Source organism: Trachurus japonicus, chromosome 5 (genome assembly GCF_045865225.1).
Source record: "Trachurus japonicus isolate A0001 chromosome 5, Traja_1.0".
Lineage (NCBI taxonomy): Eukaryota > Metazoa > Chordata > Actinopteri > Carangiformes > Carangidae > Trachurus > Trachurus japonicus.
In genome coordinates this window covers 36,001,642-36,020,148 of record NC_140911.1, presented here as the reverse complement: position 1 = coordinate 36,020,148, position 18,507 = coordinate 36,001,642, and the positions used below count along the sequence as shown (strand labels likewise).

The window sequence follows — 18,507 nt, the reverse complement described above, 5'->3', positions numbered from 1 at the left end:
TCAACCCCTTATTCTGCCGAACATAAACATTTCATGGTTAAAATTCTCTAGTGGTAGGTCTATTGGACACAGTAGTGGCCGTTTTAAGTAAGCTATTTATCGATCTGCAGCATATGCAGCAATCAAAACGCTGCTAAGACACTAATCGTTTTCATTTATGTCATTTAATATTGTTGATGCATCAGTCACCACATACAGATGCCCATATGAGTTAGTATATCTGACTGTGTAGATGAGTTCATCAACCCTTAAAAGCTTCAAGGGGTCAACTGAATTTTGCAACTACATTCAACAGATGATGCATATGTGATAACTACCGAAGCTGACCACTGAAGGTTAGTGTTCAGCCAACAAAAGATGCTGCAATTTATGTGGACTCCATACTGAGGGATGGAGACAGTACAGATATTTCATCACAGCAGCCCAGGTAATGATGTCAGCCCTGCAGTGTAGCTGGGCTCAGACAAACTTTTTTCTTACAGCTTATTTCACTCAATGAAAGAATGCAATGTCACAGCCCAAGATTTGGTTGATGTTTTTTTTTATTCAGAAAGAATCACATCATGTTTCTGTACCTCCACAGAGGCAATAGTGGTGATGATGCATCACAATAAACACTTAAGATCTAAGATAGTGTACTCAAATTGAGTCAAGTGATCAGCTTCAGTGTCTTTATAAAAGACAGATAATCATTTTGTCAAAGTCAAACAAAACGAACCAACTCTCTGCACTGAGAGAAGATAACTTTCAAAATTCACACTTTTGCTGCTGACACAGCAGAACATGTTGATAATAAAAGAGAGGACTAGACCCAACATGGGTCAGTAACCTTTTACACTGTAAAAAAAATATACACATCAGAAATGATGCACAATCAAGAATGCCAATAGAAAGTAGCTGAATTTGCCAGCTCCTGTCACTGGACTGATCTCAACACGAGATCACAGGGATTTACTGATCTCTACACGAGATCACAGGGATTTACTGATCTCTACACGAGATCACAGGGATTTAATTCATGTATAATTCTGACCAGTAAGGTCACTTTTTTTTTTTTTAAACAATATTGATAAATCAATAAAATAATGTCATTCATAGAATACAATCTTGTGTTTCCCAATACTTTCAGAAAGAAAGAAAACATAAGTCCAATAGGACTAAGATAAATGAAAACACTTGTCTGATAATAACTTTTGACCAACATGGTCGGCTCAGTTTGTCAGGGAGTAAGTCCAGTCTGTAGGTGTCTACCACGGCCTCCAGGGGGCGCTGTTGACTGGACTCTTCTCTTTAGTGGTGCTGATGTGGACTGTGGAGCTCAGGGGAGAGAAGTCAGCCTCCATCAGGCTCTTATCAGAGGAAGACTGCAGCTTGTTGACGTGGTTCAGCAGTCTTCTCTGGGACTGTGTCTTCACCTCCTCCTTGGACAGGAAGTGTGCCACCTCGTGGACACATCTGCTGTAGCCCTGATCAACAACGGCTGAGCTCACAGCTTGATGCTGCTGCCGCTGCTGCAGCTGTGTCAGGAAGCAAACTGTCATCTCCAGGATGTCTGCTTTCTCCAGCTTGGAGTCTGGCTGCTGTTTGAGGAACTCTGGACCCAGGAGAGACTTGAGCTGCTCGATGCTGCTGTTGATTCGCTCTCTGCGTAACTTCTCCACCAGAGGCTTTCTGAGCTGTAGAGAGAAGAACAAAGTCATTAATAAGCTTATTCTGCACAGTAATGATTAAGTATGAAACAAGAAACCTTCTTATAAGTTATGTTAAAGTGTTGAATCTTCAATTTACCTTGTGGGTCAGGGTCAGATGCTCCTGAGAGTTGGTGATTGCTGCAGTGATTGTAGGAGCCATGGCTGGATCTCTGTGCTGTAGAGGTCTCTGTAGAGAGAGTCTGATCTCTGCTGGCTTCATCCCTCCTATTTATAGTCCCACATCTCCATATGAATGTGTGGGTCTTGGTCTGGATGGAGTTTCTCACAGTCTCAACCAATCAGAGAGCTCGGTGAGACAATAGGACATGTGGAGCAGCAACACACTGAGTGCTGTTATTGCCCCGGGGACAATGGTTAGATCTCAGGGGAACAGGTGGAGGACTGGGGGGCGGGTGATGAAAGAGGCTCACAGAGCTCTGTGTGAATCTGGGAAAGTGTTGACCCTGTAGAGAGCAGATCTACTGCCTGATGCTGGGATCAATGACTTTGACTGAGCACACGCTGATCAACCTGTCACACACGTGGGACAGTGACAACATCCCCAACATCAGCAAGTAACTAAATAGCAGCATTTCTTTAGCATTTATATATACAGCATAGGCCAGGTACTTTGGGTACTTTTAATAGGCCAGGTACTTCGTGCTCTTACAGCTTATAGGTGCACACAGTACAACACAATATTTACTGACTAAAATGGAGGAATAGATCGCTCATCTGATAGTTGGTCAGATGTAACAGAGCCTCCTGTCTGGTCTGCCCACTCTGAATCCTGTGAACTATGATCAATGCAACATAATAGGAGTTTGAATGCTTCACTGATGACCACTGTCCTGCTCTGAGAAAGAGACAGAATCTGATGGTATGAACCATCTGGAGGGAAAAAGGCAGAGGCTCGGTTTTTAAAGGCTATTGGCATACATTATTGATAATACCACAATATCCAGACTGTGTTTTCTAAGGTCAAACATTTCGTCACAGGTACTTGATGTTTTTTAAGTAATTCCAAATCTCCATTTTATTTTGGCCAACAAAACCACCAAACACTTCTTCCCCATCTTTTGTCTGTTCAAACACAAGACCACCCTCTGCACCATGAGATCCTGCTTGTCAAATAGTCACTTCATTTGGAGGTTTTTTAAAAGACATTGTGTCCACATAAAGGTATGTGTGTGCCAAAACATTAGGCCAGACAAAGTCTTGATAACCTTTGTTGTTAGGGCCACATCGCTCAGACAGTTTGGCAACCATCAATGGAGTTAATATAAAGGCTTAGATTGAAATGACGACCCGTTAGACAGAGGGGAAATTAAGTTGGCAAAAGTTAGTGAGTTGGCACCACAGAGAGCCAGACACGGAAAGGAACAGAGGAAAAAAGAGAGAATAAGGAGAGACAGGAGTCTTCCTCTGGAGTGTGCCAACTCCCTTTGGAGAGTAGTCAGGTGCTGGTGGGGCTGAGGATGCTAATCACACTGAACTGTGACTCTGCTCTCTCAGCTTTCCCACACTCTGCCCATTGACAGCGCTCCTACTCAACAATAGACATGTGCCTTGTTAAATGCTAATTCATCCCCACACAAGCAGCTCCCAGCTCCTCTCCCCCGAGGCTGAAATTTGTTGTTAAGACACTCTCAATTAGGAGAAGAGAGCTGGAGAGATAAACACAAATATTTTGACTGGGGATCTAACCTAAAAACCACATCAAGCACATGGCTGCAGAGTTTATAATTAAATAAGAATTTAAACCGCATAGTTGTACCTCCTTTTAACCCTGACTCTTTATGAACAGTATATAATAATGCTTTACAACAAACTATAATGTAGTCATAACATACAATCATATTTGTTGCAGTATATTTCACACAATTATATTTGAAGACTGCATGAATTACATTATTCAAATAGTTTTGTGCTATAGTGAGTTATTATCTCCTCATTCACAAATGAATATCCACAGAAATACTGTACATATAGTTTTTGACAGACACATTCATAAACACTTATATAGTATTGTATTGTATTATATTGTATTGATATAGATATATATTGATTATTTGTATGTCCTCCTTAGATGATTAAGACTTTGCAGTTTTGTATTGTATAAATTGTAAGTATCATAAATTAAAAGTTTGGTTTAGTTCTTAATTATTGAAATATAATTGAATTTCTTTAAACATTGATAAACCTCTACTCTTTGATTGTGAGTTTTCTGATTTTTTCAAAACTATTTGTACCAATAAAATGAGCAACATCATCTAAATATACATATTGTGAGATACGGTGAGTAAAAATGTAAACATTTAAAATTCAGTAGTAAAGAATTTCTCCTCCCCCCACAGACGTCTTTTGTCTGGTCTGCCTCTATTGTCCCACAGGGGCTCTGTGAGTGAGTTTTCCCTGGTTTCCCACACTCTGTCCATTCACTGGCTCCAAGAACAAAAGAAGTGTGTCTGGTTGCACATCACATTAATTATGGAGTCAGTTTACGAGTTTTGTCTCACCGCCCCTGAATGGAAATTCCTGTCATCAGGACTCGTCATTACCAGGCTTTTGTAAAATGTCTATGAGGAATTCTGTCATGCTAAGGATTAATGAACATTCAAAAGCTCTTGTTTCTCTCCTGCTTTAGATTCAGATTGTTTCTCTGCATTCCAGGCGGTTTATTTTGACGGGACCAATAAAAGGGAGTCCATTCCTGAATTGATCAGATCCTGGTTATGGTGTGTGCAGCAAGACAGAAGCTAAAGTTTATATTTGTGACAGCCACATTCAAACTGTAAAATATGACCAAATCATCTTCATCCAGCTGCTGATAATGAAAAAACATGTTTAAAAGGTTCTGTTTTATATTCTTTTTTTCAATGTTTACTTTTTATTACCTCAGCTCCAGATTCAGCATCATCCCCTGCTCACCCTGCTAAATAGAAATCAACCAAGTGGGGTGGTTAGTTTTTATGTGTTTTATAGTGTTGCATAAAGAGACTCCTTATTACAGTAAATCTAAGAAGTGTGCCTTAGGCTATATAAAAACAAATATGAATGTTTCGAAAATTGAAACTCTAAACTGTTTTCATTATCATTCTTCCACATGTGTGGTGGGGTAATGAGCGTGTGCCCAGTCAAAATCATTGATCCCAGCATCAGGCAGAAGATCTGCTCTTTATAGGGGTCACCACTTTCCCAGATTCACACAGATCTCTGAGTCACCCCCCTCCCATCTCTAAGCCCCCCTCCCCCTTTTAAGTCCTCCACATGTTCCCTTGAGATCTAACCATTATCCCTATGGCAATAACACCATTCAGTGTGTTGCATCCCTTATTGTCTCACCGAGCTCCCTGATTGGTTGAGACTGTGAGAAACTCCATCCAGACCAAGACCCACACATTCATATGGAGATGTGGGACTATAAATAGGAGGGATGAAGCCAGCAGAGATCAGACTCTCTCTACAGAGACCTCTACAGCACAGAGATCCAGCCATGGCTCCTACAATCACTGCAGCAATCACCAACTCTCAGGAGCATCTGACTCTGACCCACAAGGTAAATTGAAGATTCAACACTTTAACAAAACTTATAAGAAGGTTTCTTGTTTCATACTTCATCACTATTGTGCAGAATAAGTGTATTAATGACTTTGTTCTTCTCTCTACAGCTCAGAAAGCCTCTGGTGGAGAAGTTACGCAGAGAGCGAATCAACAGCAGCATCGAGCAGCTCAAGTCTCTCCTGGGTCCAGAGTTCCTCAAACAGCAGCCAGACTCCAAGCTGGAGAAAGCAGACATCCTGGAGATGACAGTTTGCCTCCTGAGACAACTGCAGCAGAATCAACAGCAGCATCAAGCTGTGAGCTCAGCCGTTGTTGATCAGGGCTACAGCAGATGTGTCCACGAGGTGGCACACTTCCTGTCCAAGGAGGAGGTGAAGACACAGTCCCAGAGAAGACTGCTGAACCACGTCAACAAGCTGCAGTCTTCCTCTGATAAGAGCCTGATGGAGGCTGACTTCTCTCCCCTGAGCTCCACAGTCCACATCAGCACCACTAAAGAGAAGAGTCCAGTCAACAGCGCCCCCTGGAGGCCGTGGTAGACACTTAAAGACTTGTGCGAAACAGAAACTCAACAGCGAAACTGTCACTTCGCATGAGAACTGTACACTGTACTTGCACCCGTTCTTGTGGTGGTCTCATATTTTGATTATCATTGCATATGATAGTAATTTTTTGTTTTAATTTTTACAAACTTTTGTGAAGTTTGAATTCTTTGTTTCTGTGATATTTGCAGACAGCAGGTTGGCTACTATCTTGCAATGCAAGTAGTCACATATTTCTGACGTCACATTGTTGTGACATTATTATTCCCTGTGGGAATACCTGTATATTGTTGGTAACACTGACATTGATATGTGACCATTTTATTCCATTAAGGAAACATAGCTATTCATGTTGAACATGTTTAAGATTTATATGTGATATTCACATGTCGGACTGACAAGTCCTTTATGATGTTGTTGTTTTTTTTAATATCTTCATATCCTGTCTGCATTTTCAGCAGATGAAGTTTATGTATGAAGAAAAAAAAATCAAGACAAATGTGCTGCTTTATTACTCTGTGAGTGTCAGCACCCATACCTTCAATGAAGGGTCGTTTCTTTGGAAAATGTCTCAAAATGAATGTATCTCTTCAAGCCAAGTGATGCGCATTAAAACAATCACAGAAAAAAACAAAACATATGTGTACATGTCTCATTTCCTCATTTTATATTTGAACAACAAGTTATGCACACAGTGATCACTGGGTAATGTGTTGGTCTTGAGAAGAAGTCACAATCGCATGAGGGACATTTCATGAGATGCTCAGAGCTGCTGCTTTAACACATCTGTCAGCTTGTCGTTGAGATAACATCTGAAATATCTACAGTATCATCAATGCAGACTGTGGCACTACTTTTTGAAAGTTATCTTTTGGGCATTTTAGGCCTTTATTGGATAAGACAGTGAAGAGACACAGGAAAGCAGGGAGAATGACATGCAGTAAAGATCGTATAGGTCGGAAGTCGAATATGGGATGTGCTCGAACTCCTTTACCACCGAGCCTGGCCCAGCTGTGGCATAACTTAAGAGAGGCGGTAGTTATGGGATGCACCATTTCTCACAGCTGGGCCAGGCTCAGCCGCCCCCCGCCCTCCCTGGAGGGCATTGCAGATTCGCAGGGGCTCAACAGAGCCAAGAGGATCCTTGGTGATCCATCTCACCCCGGTCATAGCCCCGCCCCCTTTAACCTGCTGTCCTCTGGCAAGAGGGACAGGGTCTTGAGGTTATGCACAATCAGGCTCAGGAACACTTTTGACCCCTGGGCCATCAGGCTCTTGAACAATAAGATGCTATGAGTGTGTGGGATAGTTTATCGTATGCTGTATTTCATTATTATTTTTATATACTATTGCTTTTATATTCTATTTATTGTCTCATATTTATTGTCATACTTTTGCACTAGGTTAGGGTATCCTAGTTTTGTTGTTACACTGTTTACAATGACAATAAAGCATAATTTATTCTGAGGTATTCCCTTTTGATGCTGGTAGTGAAGAAGAGCTGTCAAAAGGATGTGATGAAGACAAAGACCATATAATTTATTATCATTTTAATTGCATAGTTGTCTTTCTCTTAGCCTGCTCTCTCTTCCCCCCTCTCTAAGTGTCTCGAGTCAACCCAACTAGACAGCCTCTCATCCTGAGTCTGGCTCCAGAAAGGAAGTTCATATTTTATACCATTGTTGCCTCACTGCTGGTGGGAATTGTTTGGTGTCTAGAAAAATGAAGAAAATCTGCACACCATAGAAGCTCCCTTTCAACAAGGATTTAATAGCATCATGACGTTTTGAGCAAAACGCTCTTTTTCAAACTGCTGTGTTAACACAGCGGTTTGAAAGTGTTGAAAGGGGGCTTCTATGGTGTGCAGATTTTCTTCATTTTTCTAGTATTCGCTCCTTGATCCAGCACCCATCCCAACTGGGCTTATCTGATGCGTGTGTTTTTTCACAGTTTTTGTAATTGTTTGGTGTCTTTCAAAAAAAAAAAAAAATAAATAAATATATATATATATAAAGAGATTAGCTCTGTTTTAAAAGTGCTTTAAAATCACTTCTATTGTGATTCGGCACTATGTAATGCAAATCTTCTATGATTCACATCATTTTCATTCGCGTCGTTCACAGAGCCTCTGTGTTTGCAATGATGTCTATGTTGCTTTGTTATGGTTTTTCTCTAACTTTTGACCTGCCTGTGTCATGGTGGCAGTCAGAGGGGTTAGAGCAGTAGGCTCCACCCACTTAAGACCACACTCAACAAGAGCCTTGCATATGATTTTTAAAGAAGAACCCAAACTTGCCCAAAGCCCATGTCTACACAGATGATACTAAAATGATTGAGTCAATGAGTGATTGAAATTAATATCTTTGAAAATGATCAGTGTACAATATGTTGTGCCCCTAAAAATTATATACGTGAGACTTCATCATCTTTAACATTTTTATTTTTTTGAAACCAGCAAAAACTTCAAAACAAATCAAAATCCACTTTGGATGAATAGAAATAAAAGTGATGAATAAAACAATTAAAAAATGCATACATGGCATACACAAAATAATAACAAATCCCTTTTCAGAAGAAAGGATGGTGTTTAAGAATATGACACATTAAACCTTGAAACAAGGCAGTATCAAAACAATAATGGTACAATATTAGCCTATACGCTTTATTTTCCCAGGAACATATAGATTAACATTGTCGTATGGCTTAAAATGTTAAGCAGATTTCACTGAAGTTAAACAGTGAAATTTCTGAAGGTAAAATAAAAACATTTTGGTCCTAAATTCAAACATCAGCATCTAATTACTGCATAGTAAACAGACTGGATTCATCTTCTGTGGCCTTGTTCAAAGAAACAAAGAAACCACAACCACTAGAATCATAAATCCCACAAATAGCAGCACGACATGTTTTAACAGTCTCCTGTTCAGTCAGTGACACCTTCGCCCACAGATCTGACTCTGTTGACTTTTCCTCCTCACACTGAATCCACAGTGTGAGTGGTGGACATATCTTCTGTAAGATGCTGGATCGAGGCTCACAACAAGGCACATCAGTGTTTGCATGTCCACTTGACATATAATGCAAAAAAAATGCATTTCTCCTCCATCCTCAGATACTAAAACACACAGATGCAAAGTGCATCAATAAAATTCTGTTGTCCATCATCCTTATCCTAAAAGCAGAGTGGAGCCACGTCGTCCTCTGCGTCGGGGAACAGGCGTAAAATGTCCCTTGAATATTTGGAGTAACCACTGTGGGACAGGAGGGCTTTTCTCAAGGTGAGGAAAGACTTTGTCTTCTCCAGGATGTCTGCCACAGGGATGCCGTTGTGCAGGTGTTCTCCAATCAGAGCCTTCAGCTTCTCTACTCCTGTGCAGCACTTCCTCTCCAGCATGTGGAGTTTACACCTGCAGGAAACAAGCCAACAAAAGCACGTTTACTAATATGTTCACCAGTTTTGACTTTAACAGATATTAAAGCAACTACAGTGAGACATTCTCAAGTGACAGTTTTGGCTGAGCTTACCTAAAGAGCTGTTCCTTGACTGTGTCCTGAAGAGCGAGGTCTGTGTATGGAGCCATTGCAGAGCTGGTTTCTGGTGGTGGTGGTGGTGGAGAGTTCAGGAGTCACCGGCAAAGGTTCAGAGATTGCTCTGTTTGACATGTGCACCCCTGCTCTGTATTTATGCTGCTCAGACTGCGCTCTCTCTGCTCCTCAGCCAATCAGGAGCCTCAGAGCAGTGGACAAAAGAGTGAATTTAATGGCTGTCACAGAGAACAGGTGGGATGCTTTATCTGTATGCCACACATCACAGAGGTCAGTGGGAAAATGTTTTTTTCTGGAGTGGACATGGGAATTTTTTTTTTCCCATACTGACCTAGACGATGATCTGACATTAAAGACCCTGAATTGACACAAATGTAGGAATGAAGAAAAATTTTCATTTTTCAATTTTCATCAATAAATTGCAGATAATACAGGAAACACAGAGCACAGGCAAAATGCAGAAAAAAAGTATTCAAACACCAAATGTTAGACGGTGAATTGGTTCCTAAATCGATTATCATTTTCACTGCTGACCTTTTATGCCCTTAACAGCAAAAATTTCAATTGTACATTTAGTAAGAAATGATATCAGCTATGAAATAAACATTCTTCAGTAAACAAAGTACTAACCTTAATATCTAGTGATTAAGTTTTAAAGCTATATTTTCTCAGCCTGTGTCTGTGCAGTGAGTTACAGCTGAACCAGATGGTTTATCTGTGAAGTGGCCTTCTGTCTGTTCCTGGCCTGAGAACAGTCCTGGGGCTTTGTGAGAGCAGACACACTTCTATTGTGTGCGCGGCTGAGCGGGCTGCATACAGAAGTGTGGGAAGCCGTGTGTCGTGGTGGCTCCCAGCACCGGAGAGAGAGAGGAGGGCGTGTGACCAGGGCACATTCAGCCTGGTGCAGGGAGCATGTGGGGGCTCAGAGGAGGGGCGCTGGGAAACCTGAGCCCCCCTGCACAGACAGCAGATAGACACAGAGGCAGATGGAGAGGAGATAAGCAGGGAAGTAATCCCACCTGAACCTGGTTTCACACCAGTCTGCGGTTGTCTTGTAGTGTGCTCACAGATGATTATGAACCAAAAATACATTTATCACAGACAAGAAAACAAGATATATGCACATAAACTCATGTGCATCAAAAAGATAAGGGAAATAAAACACAGTTATCATGTATATACAGACACTTTATAATAGTACTGCATTACATTATAAGAAAATATTGCACTCATTAATTTTAATCAAAAGTTTGGCCAAACGTATTAAAAGCATTCAATAAATATACAATACACTGTTGAAATATGTTCAAATTTTCTCCACCCTGACAATCTACAACACTGAAATTTTAATTTCCCAGGAGTAATAGTAACCAGTAATAAAAATAGCAGTGATAATTTAACCCTCACAAGGGCCATTTTTTAATATGATGAATAGAAATTGCAGTTAGTACTTGTGTAGTTTGACTTGATAATTTTTTTTCTTTACTTTTATCTGTTTCATTTTCCCACTGTCGCCCATCTTTATGTTTCTCCCACCTCCACTTACAGATGATAACTTTAAAGGTGATTGACCTTCAGTTGTCATCTGTAAATAGAGGTAATCTGAATTTTAAAGTGTCTGAAGGAATCATAGAGACATCATCAGGTTCCTGAACATATATACGTACATCTGTTAATATCATGGAATCTTCTAACACCTTTGTATTTGTGACTCTGGCAGTGAGTCAAATGCATTTTACAGGTAAAGTAACCTGAGGCAAATTGACCCGGGCACCATCGGCATCAGATATAACTGAATGTGGTCAAAGTCACAGTCTTTTTTCATCTATATTGCCCGCCGGATCACAAACTTACAGTTAAAATATACCTGAATGGGTGTCTTTTCTATAGCATATACCTCTCTCTCTCTCTCCAACACCCCAACTCATGACTAAAGCAGAGACCAAACAGGAACAGCTTGCACAGCTTATATAATATTTGGCTTATGGCTTTTCACCTTGATAATATTTTATTTTCTTCACCCCTGATATACTTAGGTGATAATGAGTGGTTTCATTAGATATCAGTGTGTTAAGTGTTAGCCAATGGCAGGACAGCTATGTTCAGTGTTCGACACCTCTGTCTACTGTAAATGAGACATCTGGTTGTTAGCAAGGAGCTCAAAGTGGCAGCAGAGAAAGTAAACGTGAATTTAAGAAAATTGGAAAAGGACATTAAGTTTGCAGATGGCAATATTGTTTATTTCAAAAAATGGACAAGAGGTGATGATTCATCACAACAGTTTGAAAATTTCAACAAGACACACTGTACTTACAGTGTGAGAGCAGAGGAACTGTCTCCATAAAAGACAATACAAACTTCTATATAAGCAGACCTTAAAACAGACCACATATCATTATCACATTGTGATGACAGTACGTTAAAAACCACAATTATGGGGGATATTTGTATTACATCATATTCGTCACATAAAACTTATGACACAATATAAACAGAAAAATAAGATATTTCTGATCAACATGATCAATACCAAACAATAGTTTGAAAGAGCACTGAAGCAAAAGCACAATGAAGTATAATAATAATTGCTGAGGCAATCACACTCGATTCATGCAACATGCATGACAAGATATTCTCTTTCTTGACTTGAAAGATAGTGTTGCATCATTTCCATTAGGAAATCTCATCTCACACAAATTAAACACAACCTTCTGTTCATACAGAAGAACAAGTCCTTAAATTTCATAGAATTCAGTTCAAGTGATCTTGGACCAACATGGTCATCTCTTGTTGTCAGGTAACTCGAGTCCCTAGGTGTCTACCACGGCCTCCAGGGGGCGCTGTTGACTGGACTCTTCTCTTTAGTGGTGCTGATGTGGACTGTGGAGCTCAGGGGAGAGAAGTCAGCCTCCATCAGGCTCTTATCAGAGGAAGACTGCAGCTTGTTGACGTGGTTCAGCAGTCTTCTCTGCTGTTGATTCTGCTGCTGCAGCTGTGTCAGGAAGCAAACTGTCATCTCCAGGATGTCTGCTTTCTCCAGCTTGGAGTCTGGCTGCTGTTTGAGGAACTCTGGACCCAGGAGAGACTTGAGCTGCTCGATGCTGCTGTTGATTCGCTCTCTGCGTAACTTCTCCACCAGAGGCTTTCTGAGCTGTAGAGAGAAGAACAAAGTCATTAATACACTTATTCTGCACAATAGTGATGAAGTATGAAACAAGAAACCTTCTTATAAGTTTTGTTAAAGTGTTGAATCTTCAATTTACCTTGTGGGTCAGAGTCAGATGCTCCTGAGAGTTGGTGATTGCTGCAGTGATTGTAGGAGCCATGGCTGGATCTCTGTGCTGTAGAGGTCTCTGTAGAGAGAGTCTGATCTCTGCTGGCTTCATCCCTCCTATTTATAGTCCCACATCTCCATATGAATGTGTGGGTCTTGGTCTGGATGGAGTTTCTCACAGTCTCAACCAATCAGAGAGCTCGGTGAGACAATAGGACATGTGGAGCAGCAACATGCTGAATGGTGTTACATTGCCCAAGGGACAATAGTTAGATCTCAGGGGAACAGGTGGTGGACTGGGGGGGTGATGGAGAGAGACTTACAGAGCTTTATGTGAAGCTGGGAAAGTGCTGACCTGATGCTGGGATCAATGACTTTGACTGAGCACACGCTGATCATCCTATCACACATGAAGCAGAAAAAGATTATTCTATAATCTATGAATTCATTTTTATTTTTTGTTTTAAGTAGTCTAAACTAAGAGGATTTTTGAATTAGATCTTTTTGAATTTATAATTATTACTGAGTCCCACAAATATAACAGGTGAAATCTATCTAATCTGAGATATGATTGAATTGATATTTTATACATTATGATTTTTAGATACAATTTTGCATCATAAAAAATGCACCATTTAGCATATAAAATACTGTAAGATATCAGAAACACTGTGATGTTCACGTGTGTCAAGTGAATAATCCTGCTGCTGCCCAGATGTATCAGAGTCTATGGACACGTGCCGCCTTGTAGTCAGTGTGAGTAACAAGCTGAGCTCAGTTTCCCACACCGACTCTCTGAGCTGTGGTCAATAAACAACAAAGGGACTTCAGTGACAGATGCTGGGCTGGCTGTGGTTGTTATAGAAACAGAGCCTGACATCACCGGCCATCTGGAGGGAAACGATCCCATTGGCTGAAACTGTGAGTTTGTAAAATTTTAAATTATGGTGCAAGAGTATCAAACATGTGACCTCTCATTTTCAGTTATTTCAGTTATCATCAAATATTTTAAACTTCCACTTTTAATCATGTCTCTTCACTGACCATCATCTGGACTGTAATACCATGTCTCTAAATCTGGGTGGGAGGCATTCTGGGCCTGGGGGGCAGTAAGTCTACCCTAATTGTTTCATGAAGTGTGCCAAATCCCTTTAGAGAATTACTTTGTTGCTGGTGGAGTGGATGTCTTTCACACTCTGCTCCACCCTCCAGAGTTTTCCCACACTCCATCCATTAGCAGGAAAAAGAGACATGTGCCTCTCTGCAAATGGACTTGTTGAGAATCGTGTGCAGAGTCAGAGTGTGATGGACAGTGGTGCCCTGTCAAAAGATGACGCTGCAATCTGACATTTTAGAATTATGTAAGAATCAAAAAATGTTCTTTCAATTTTCAAACCTTACAAATTGATAGCCTACCATAAAATGCTACAATCTCATTGCCGTTTTGTCTGACTATATAAGGTTAGGTCATACTTAAAATTACTGGAAATTGAAACAAAATACAACCCTTCACGCAATAAACCAGACAACTTTTAAAAACCCTTTGTGACTTAAAGTTTATACCAGTGAAAAGAGTCACATCTGGGGAAACACTGAAAAAGACCGAAGGGCAGCTCATGAAGAAATTTAATTGGTTGAGGGCTTACAGCTAAAGTTGGTCAATAAGTTCACCCTGTCAGCCTCACTCCAAAACTGCTAAAAGACTGGTTCTCGCTGTTGGCACGTTCAATATTATAATATTTTCCCCATATTTTCCCCAAATCAACAATAATATTGCTGATAATATTGCTGATTTGGGGAAAAAGTAACCAAACCAAGTTGATGTGAAATCATAATCTGATCATTTAGGGAGCAAAGTGCCTTGAAATCAGACCCATCTTTTCAGCCCAGAGCCCCCTTTAATCTCTGTCTCCTCAGGGCAAAGGTCTGTCTCTATTGTCCCACAGGGCTCTGTGAAGGAGTCTCCTCTGGTTTCCCACACTCTGTCCTTTCACTGCTTTCACTGGAGGAACAATAGAAGTGTGCCCTATTAAACCTCACATTAGATACAATGTCTGACCTCTTTAGAGAGGAAAACGGTTAACTCAAAACATTTTTACATTCAAACATCTGGCAACAGATGTTGTAGCAAGAGTTGTTCTTTATATACAGTACATTAACTAATTATCTTGATGATTTGACTTACAGTGGCCGACCTCCATTAAATATCTCAGTGGAACCACATCCACTGTTACTGTGCCTATCATTTAAATAAAGTGGCAGGTTAAGGATGTACAGTTATTCTTTGGGATACATTCAAATTCATCTTCTAAGTGAGTGGAAATCCTTAGGGAGAGATGAACAAACTCTGTGGTTCGTGGTGAAATGTAGGATATATATAAAGGAAAATGACATGGAAACAGTGTTTTCATTTGTCAGTGTTTTATTCAGCAAGGCACAATGAGCCATAACAAGTATCAAGGCTCCAGCTAGTGATGATGATACATCATAACAACAACTTGTAGTTTTCTACAAGGCACTCTGTACTCAGAGAGAGTAAGGGAACAACCGTCTTCACAAAAGACAAACAATTTACAGGTCATATTCTTGACAATGATAATGAAATAAATCAGTTCATTCTCAAACGTAAAAATTAAACTGTCTCCAGAAAACTGTGAAAATGAGACATTAAGAAAACCTTTGACAACAAAAAGATAAACATGTTGATCTTAAACAGATCAGGTTTAACTGATCACATCAAGTGATGTAAGTCAACAAATATCACTATCGCACTATATTGTACCAATACACGATGCACAGTGAAGCTAAACTTTTAGTAAAAAGAAAAACCATTTGGATCTTAAAACAGATCAATTTGGAATAATCTGAGAGATTAAAGTTACGTTTGGTCCATGATGACAATATGTCCGTAAAAAAGATATTTAAATATTTTGCTATCATAAAATCAATACCAATGAATAGATAACAAATACCCCTAGTATTATACACTATAATACATGAAGTACAGTGAAGCATAATATAAATTGCTAATGCAATCACATTCCATTCATGCAACATGCATGACAAGATATTCTCTTTCTTGACTTGAAAGATAGTGTTGCTTCATTTCCATTAGGAAATCTCATCTCACACAAATTAAACACAACCTTCTGTTCATACAGAAGAACAAGTCCTTAAATTTCATAGAATTCAGTTCAAGTGATCTTGGACCAACATGGTCATCTGAGTTTGTCAGGTTCTAACTCAAGTCCTAGGTGTCTACCACGGCCTCCAGGGGGCGCTGTTGACTGGACTCTTCTCTTTAGTGGTGCTGATGTGGACTGTGGAGCTCAGGGGAGAGAAGTCAGCCTCCATCAGGCTCTTATCAGAGGAAGACTTTAGCTTGTTGACGTGGTTCAGCAGTCTTCTCTGGGACTGTGTCTTCACCTCCTCCTTGGACAGGAAGTGTGCCACCTCGTGGACACATCTGCTGTAGCCCTGATCAACAACGGCTGAGCTCACAGCTTGATGCTGCTGTTGATTCTGCTGCAGTTGTCTCAGGAGGCAAACTGTCATCTCCAGGATGTCTGCTTTCTCCAGCTTGGAGTCTGGCTGCTGTTTGAGGAACTCTGGACCCAGGAGAGACTTGAGCTGCTCGATGCTGCTGTTGATTCGCTCTCTGCGTAACTTCTCCACCAGAGGCTTTCTGAGCTGTAGAGAGAAGAACAAAGTCATTAATAATCTTATTCTGCACAATAGTGATGAAGTATGAAACAAGAAACCTTCTTATAAGTTTTGTTAAAGTGTTGAATCTTCAATTTACCTTGTGGGTCAGAGTCAGATGCTCCTGAGAGTTGGTGATTGCTGCAGTGATTGTAGGAGCCATGGCTGGATCTCTGTGCTGTAGAGGTCTCTGTAGAGAGAGTCTGATCTCTGCTGGCTTCATCCCTCCTATTTATAGTCCCACATCTCCATATGAATGTGTGGGTCTTGGTCTGGATGGAGTTTCTCACAGTCTCAACCAATCAGAGAGCACGACGAGACAATAGGACATGTGGAGCGGCAACATGCTGAATGATGATCACAATGATCTCAGGGGAACAGGTGGTGGACTGGGGGGGTGATGGAGAGAGACTTACAGAGCTTTATGTGAAGCTGGGAAAGTGTTGACCTGATGCTGGATCAATGACTTTGACTGAGCACACGCTGATCATCCCATCACGTATGAGTCAGAAAATCGTTATACTATAATTTATGAATTACAATCAATAAAAATAAACAATATTGCCTGAGGAAAATATTTTGTTTTTGTGTAACACAAAATCCACCCATTTAGAGATGATAATTTAGTTTTATATTAATTTCAAACCCTAACCCCTAACCCCTAACCCTAATTTTTTTTTTTCAATTATTATTAGATTATTCCCTTTTTAGCAAAAAGAACGCAAAAATCAGTGTGATGTTCACATGTGGCATTTAAAACAAAAAAAGTCAAGTGAATAATCCTGCTGCTGCCCAGATGTATCAGAGTCTATGGACACGTGCCGCCTTGTAGTCAGTGTGAGTAACAAGCTGAGCTCAGTTTCCCACACCGACTCTCTGAGCTGTGGTCAATAAACAACAAAGGGACTTCAGTGACAGATGCTGGGCTGGCTGTGGTTGTTATAGAAACAGAGCCTGACATCACCGGCCATCTGGAGGGAAACGATCCCATTGGCTGAAAATGACAGTTTGTAAAATTTGAACCTGTGGCACAAAATCTATCATATACAATATCAAACATGTGACTCACAAATGTCCAGTCATAATCATGTCTCCTCACTGACCATCATCTGGACTGTAATATTGGGTTTCTACATGTGGGTTGGAGATGTCCGAGGGGGGGTTAGCCTATCCTAATTGTTTTATGAAGTGTGCCAAATCCCTTTAGAGAATTGCTTTGTTGCTGTTGGAGTGAATGTCTGTCACACTCTGCTCCACCCTCCAGAGTTTTCCCACACTCCATCCATTAGCAGGAAAAACCAAGAGTGCAAGCTGTTAGCGTTAGGCCTTATTACATGCTATCCTGATACAGTAGGAGTGTTAGGTCCCTCACTCTGCCTATAACAACACAACTGAAGTGATGTCATCCACTCCATGAAAACTGCACTGAACATGATGCTCATTCTTGTTGATGAGAATAGGGCCTAATGTCAACGTCCCCTCTAAAGCCCAAAGCCCCTCATAGACTTAACTGATGCAGGTGAGAGAAGATGTAAAGGCTGAAACTGTATAAAGAGGAGTGGGACGGCACTTTGTGACATATCATGTAAAACATGTTGCATGCTGTAGGTTTGAGACTTCTGATTTTACACTCTGTATTCCCATTCTGGTTACACAGAGCCCTCTCCTCTCCTCTCCTCTCCTCCCCCTTTCTCCTCTCCTCTCCTCTCCTCTCCTCCCCTCTCAGCACATTTTTAACTGTGGCCAACTGTGTCCACGTTACTCAGCCTGGGCATCAACCAGAACATCTGACTGCAGCTGGATCAGAGATTTTCTGACAGACCGCCCTCAGTCAGTGCAATCAGTTCTCACACTCAGCACGGGGGCCCACACTGTACACTACACCGTCACACAACAACAACATCTTTGTCAAATTTGCTGACTCATCCACAACAACAATGAGTCTGCTTACAGAGACAACATCCAAAAACTCATCACCTGGTGCTCCACTAACAACCTGGCCCTCAACTCCTCCAAAACCAAGGAAATGCTGATAGACTTCCACAGGGGGGAAAAAACAGACCCTGGCCCTGTCCACATCAGAGGAGATGTAGTGGAGAGGGTCAGTGACTTTACGTAAGTTCCTCAGCACACACACCTGGTCCACCAACACCACCGCCCTGGTGAAGAAAGGTCAACAGCGCCTGTA

General features: G+C 40.8%; 4 protein-coding genes and 1 long non-coding RNA gene across 5 annotated transcripts; 1 reads left to right on the top strand and 4 right to left on the bottom strand.

Annotated features, from left to right (window-relative positions):
- Positions 1-1,183: 1,183 nt before the first annotated feature.
- LOC146988091 (transcription factor HES-5-like) lies at positions 1,184-2,033 on the bottom strand. The gene is made up of 2 exons (XM_085777732.1): positions 1,789-2,033; positions 1,184-1,676 (listed from the first exon to the last, which is right to left on the bottom strand). The coding sequence occupies exons 1-2, from the start codon at positions 1,909-1,911 to the stop codon at positions 1,248-1,250; spliced, it is 552 nt and encodes a 183-aa protein (XP_085633858.1). The 5' UTR covers positions 1,912-2,033; the 3' UTR covers positions 1,184-1,247.
- A 3,000-nt stretch (positions 2,034-5,033) lies between these two features.
- On the top strand, positions 5,034-6,431 carry LOC146988090 (transcription factor HES-5-like). Its single transcript, XM_085777731.1, has 2 exons — positions 5,034-5,250; positions 5,363-6,431. The coding sequence occupies exons 1-2, from the start codon at positions 5,128-5,130 to the stop codon at positions 5,792-5,794; spliced, it is 555 nt and encodes a 184-aa protein (XP_085633857.1). The 5' UTR covers positions 5,034-5,127; the 3' UTR covers positions 5,795-6,431.
- A 1,794-nt stretch (positions 6,432-8,225) lies between these two features.
- Positions 8,226-9,484, bottom strand: LOC146988089 (uncharacterized). Its single transcript, XR_015035941.1, has 2 exons — positions 9,323-9,484; positions 8,226-9,204 (listed from the first exon to the last, which is right to left on the bottom strand). It is a non-coding gene; the product is annotated as an uncharacterized LOC146988089 (long non-coding RNA).
- Positions 9,485-11,834: 2,350 nt separating this feature from the next.
- On the bottom strand, positions 11,835-12,861 carry LOC146988088 (transcription factor HES-4-like). Its single transcript, XM_085778103.1, has 2 exons — positions 12,607-12,861; positions 11,835-12,494 (listed from the first exon to the last, which is right to left on the bottom strand). Exons 1-2 carry the CDS (start codon positions 12,727-12,729, stop codon positions 12,162-12,164), a joined length of 456 nt encoding a protein of 151 aa, XP_085634229.1. The 5' UTR covers positions 12,730-12,861; the 3' UTR covers positions 11,835-12,161.
- A 2,753-nt stretch (positions 12,862-15,614) lies between these two features.
- Positions 15,615-16,622, bottom strand: LOC146988087 (transcription factor HES-5-like). Its single transcript, XM_085778102.1, has 2 exons — positions 16,420-16,622; positions 15,615-16,307 (listed from the first exon to the last, which is right to left on the bottom strand). Exons 1-2 carry the CDS (start codon positions 16,540-16,542, stop codon positions 15,876-15,878), a joined length of 555 nt encoding a protein of 184 aa, XP_085634228.1. The 5' UTR covers positions 16,543-16,622; the 3' UTR covers positions 15,615-15,875.
- Between the last annotated feature and the right edge of the window lie 1,885 nt (positions 16,623-18,507).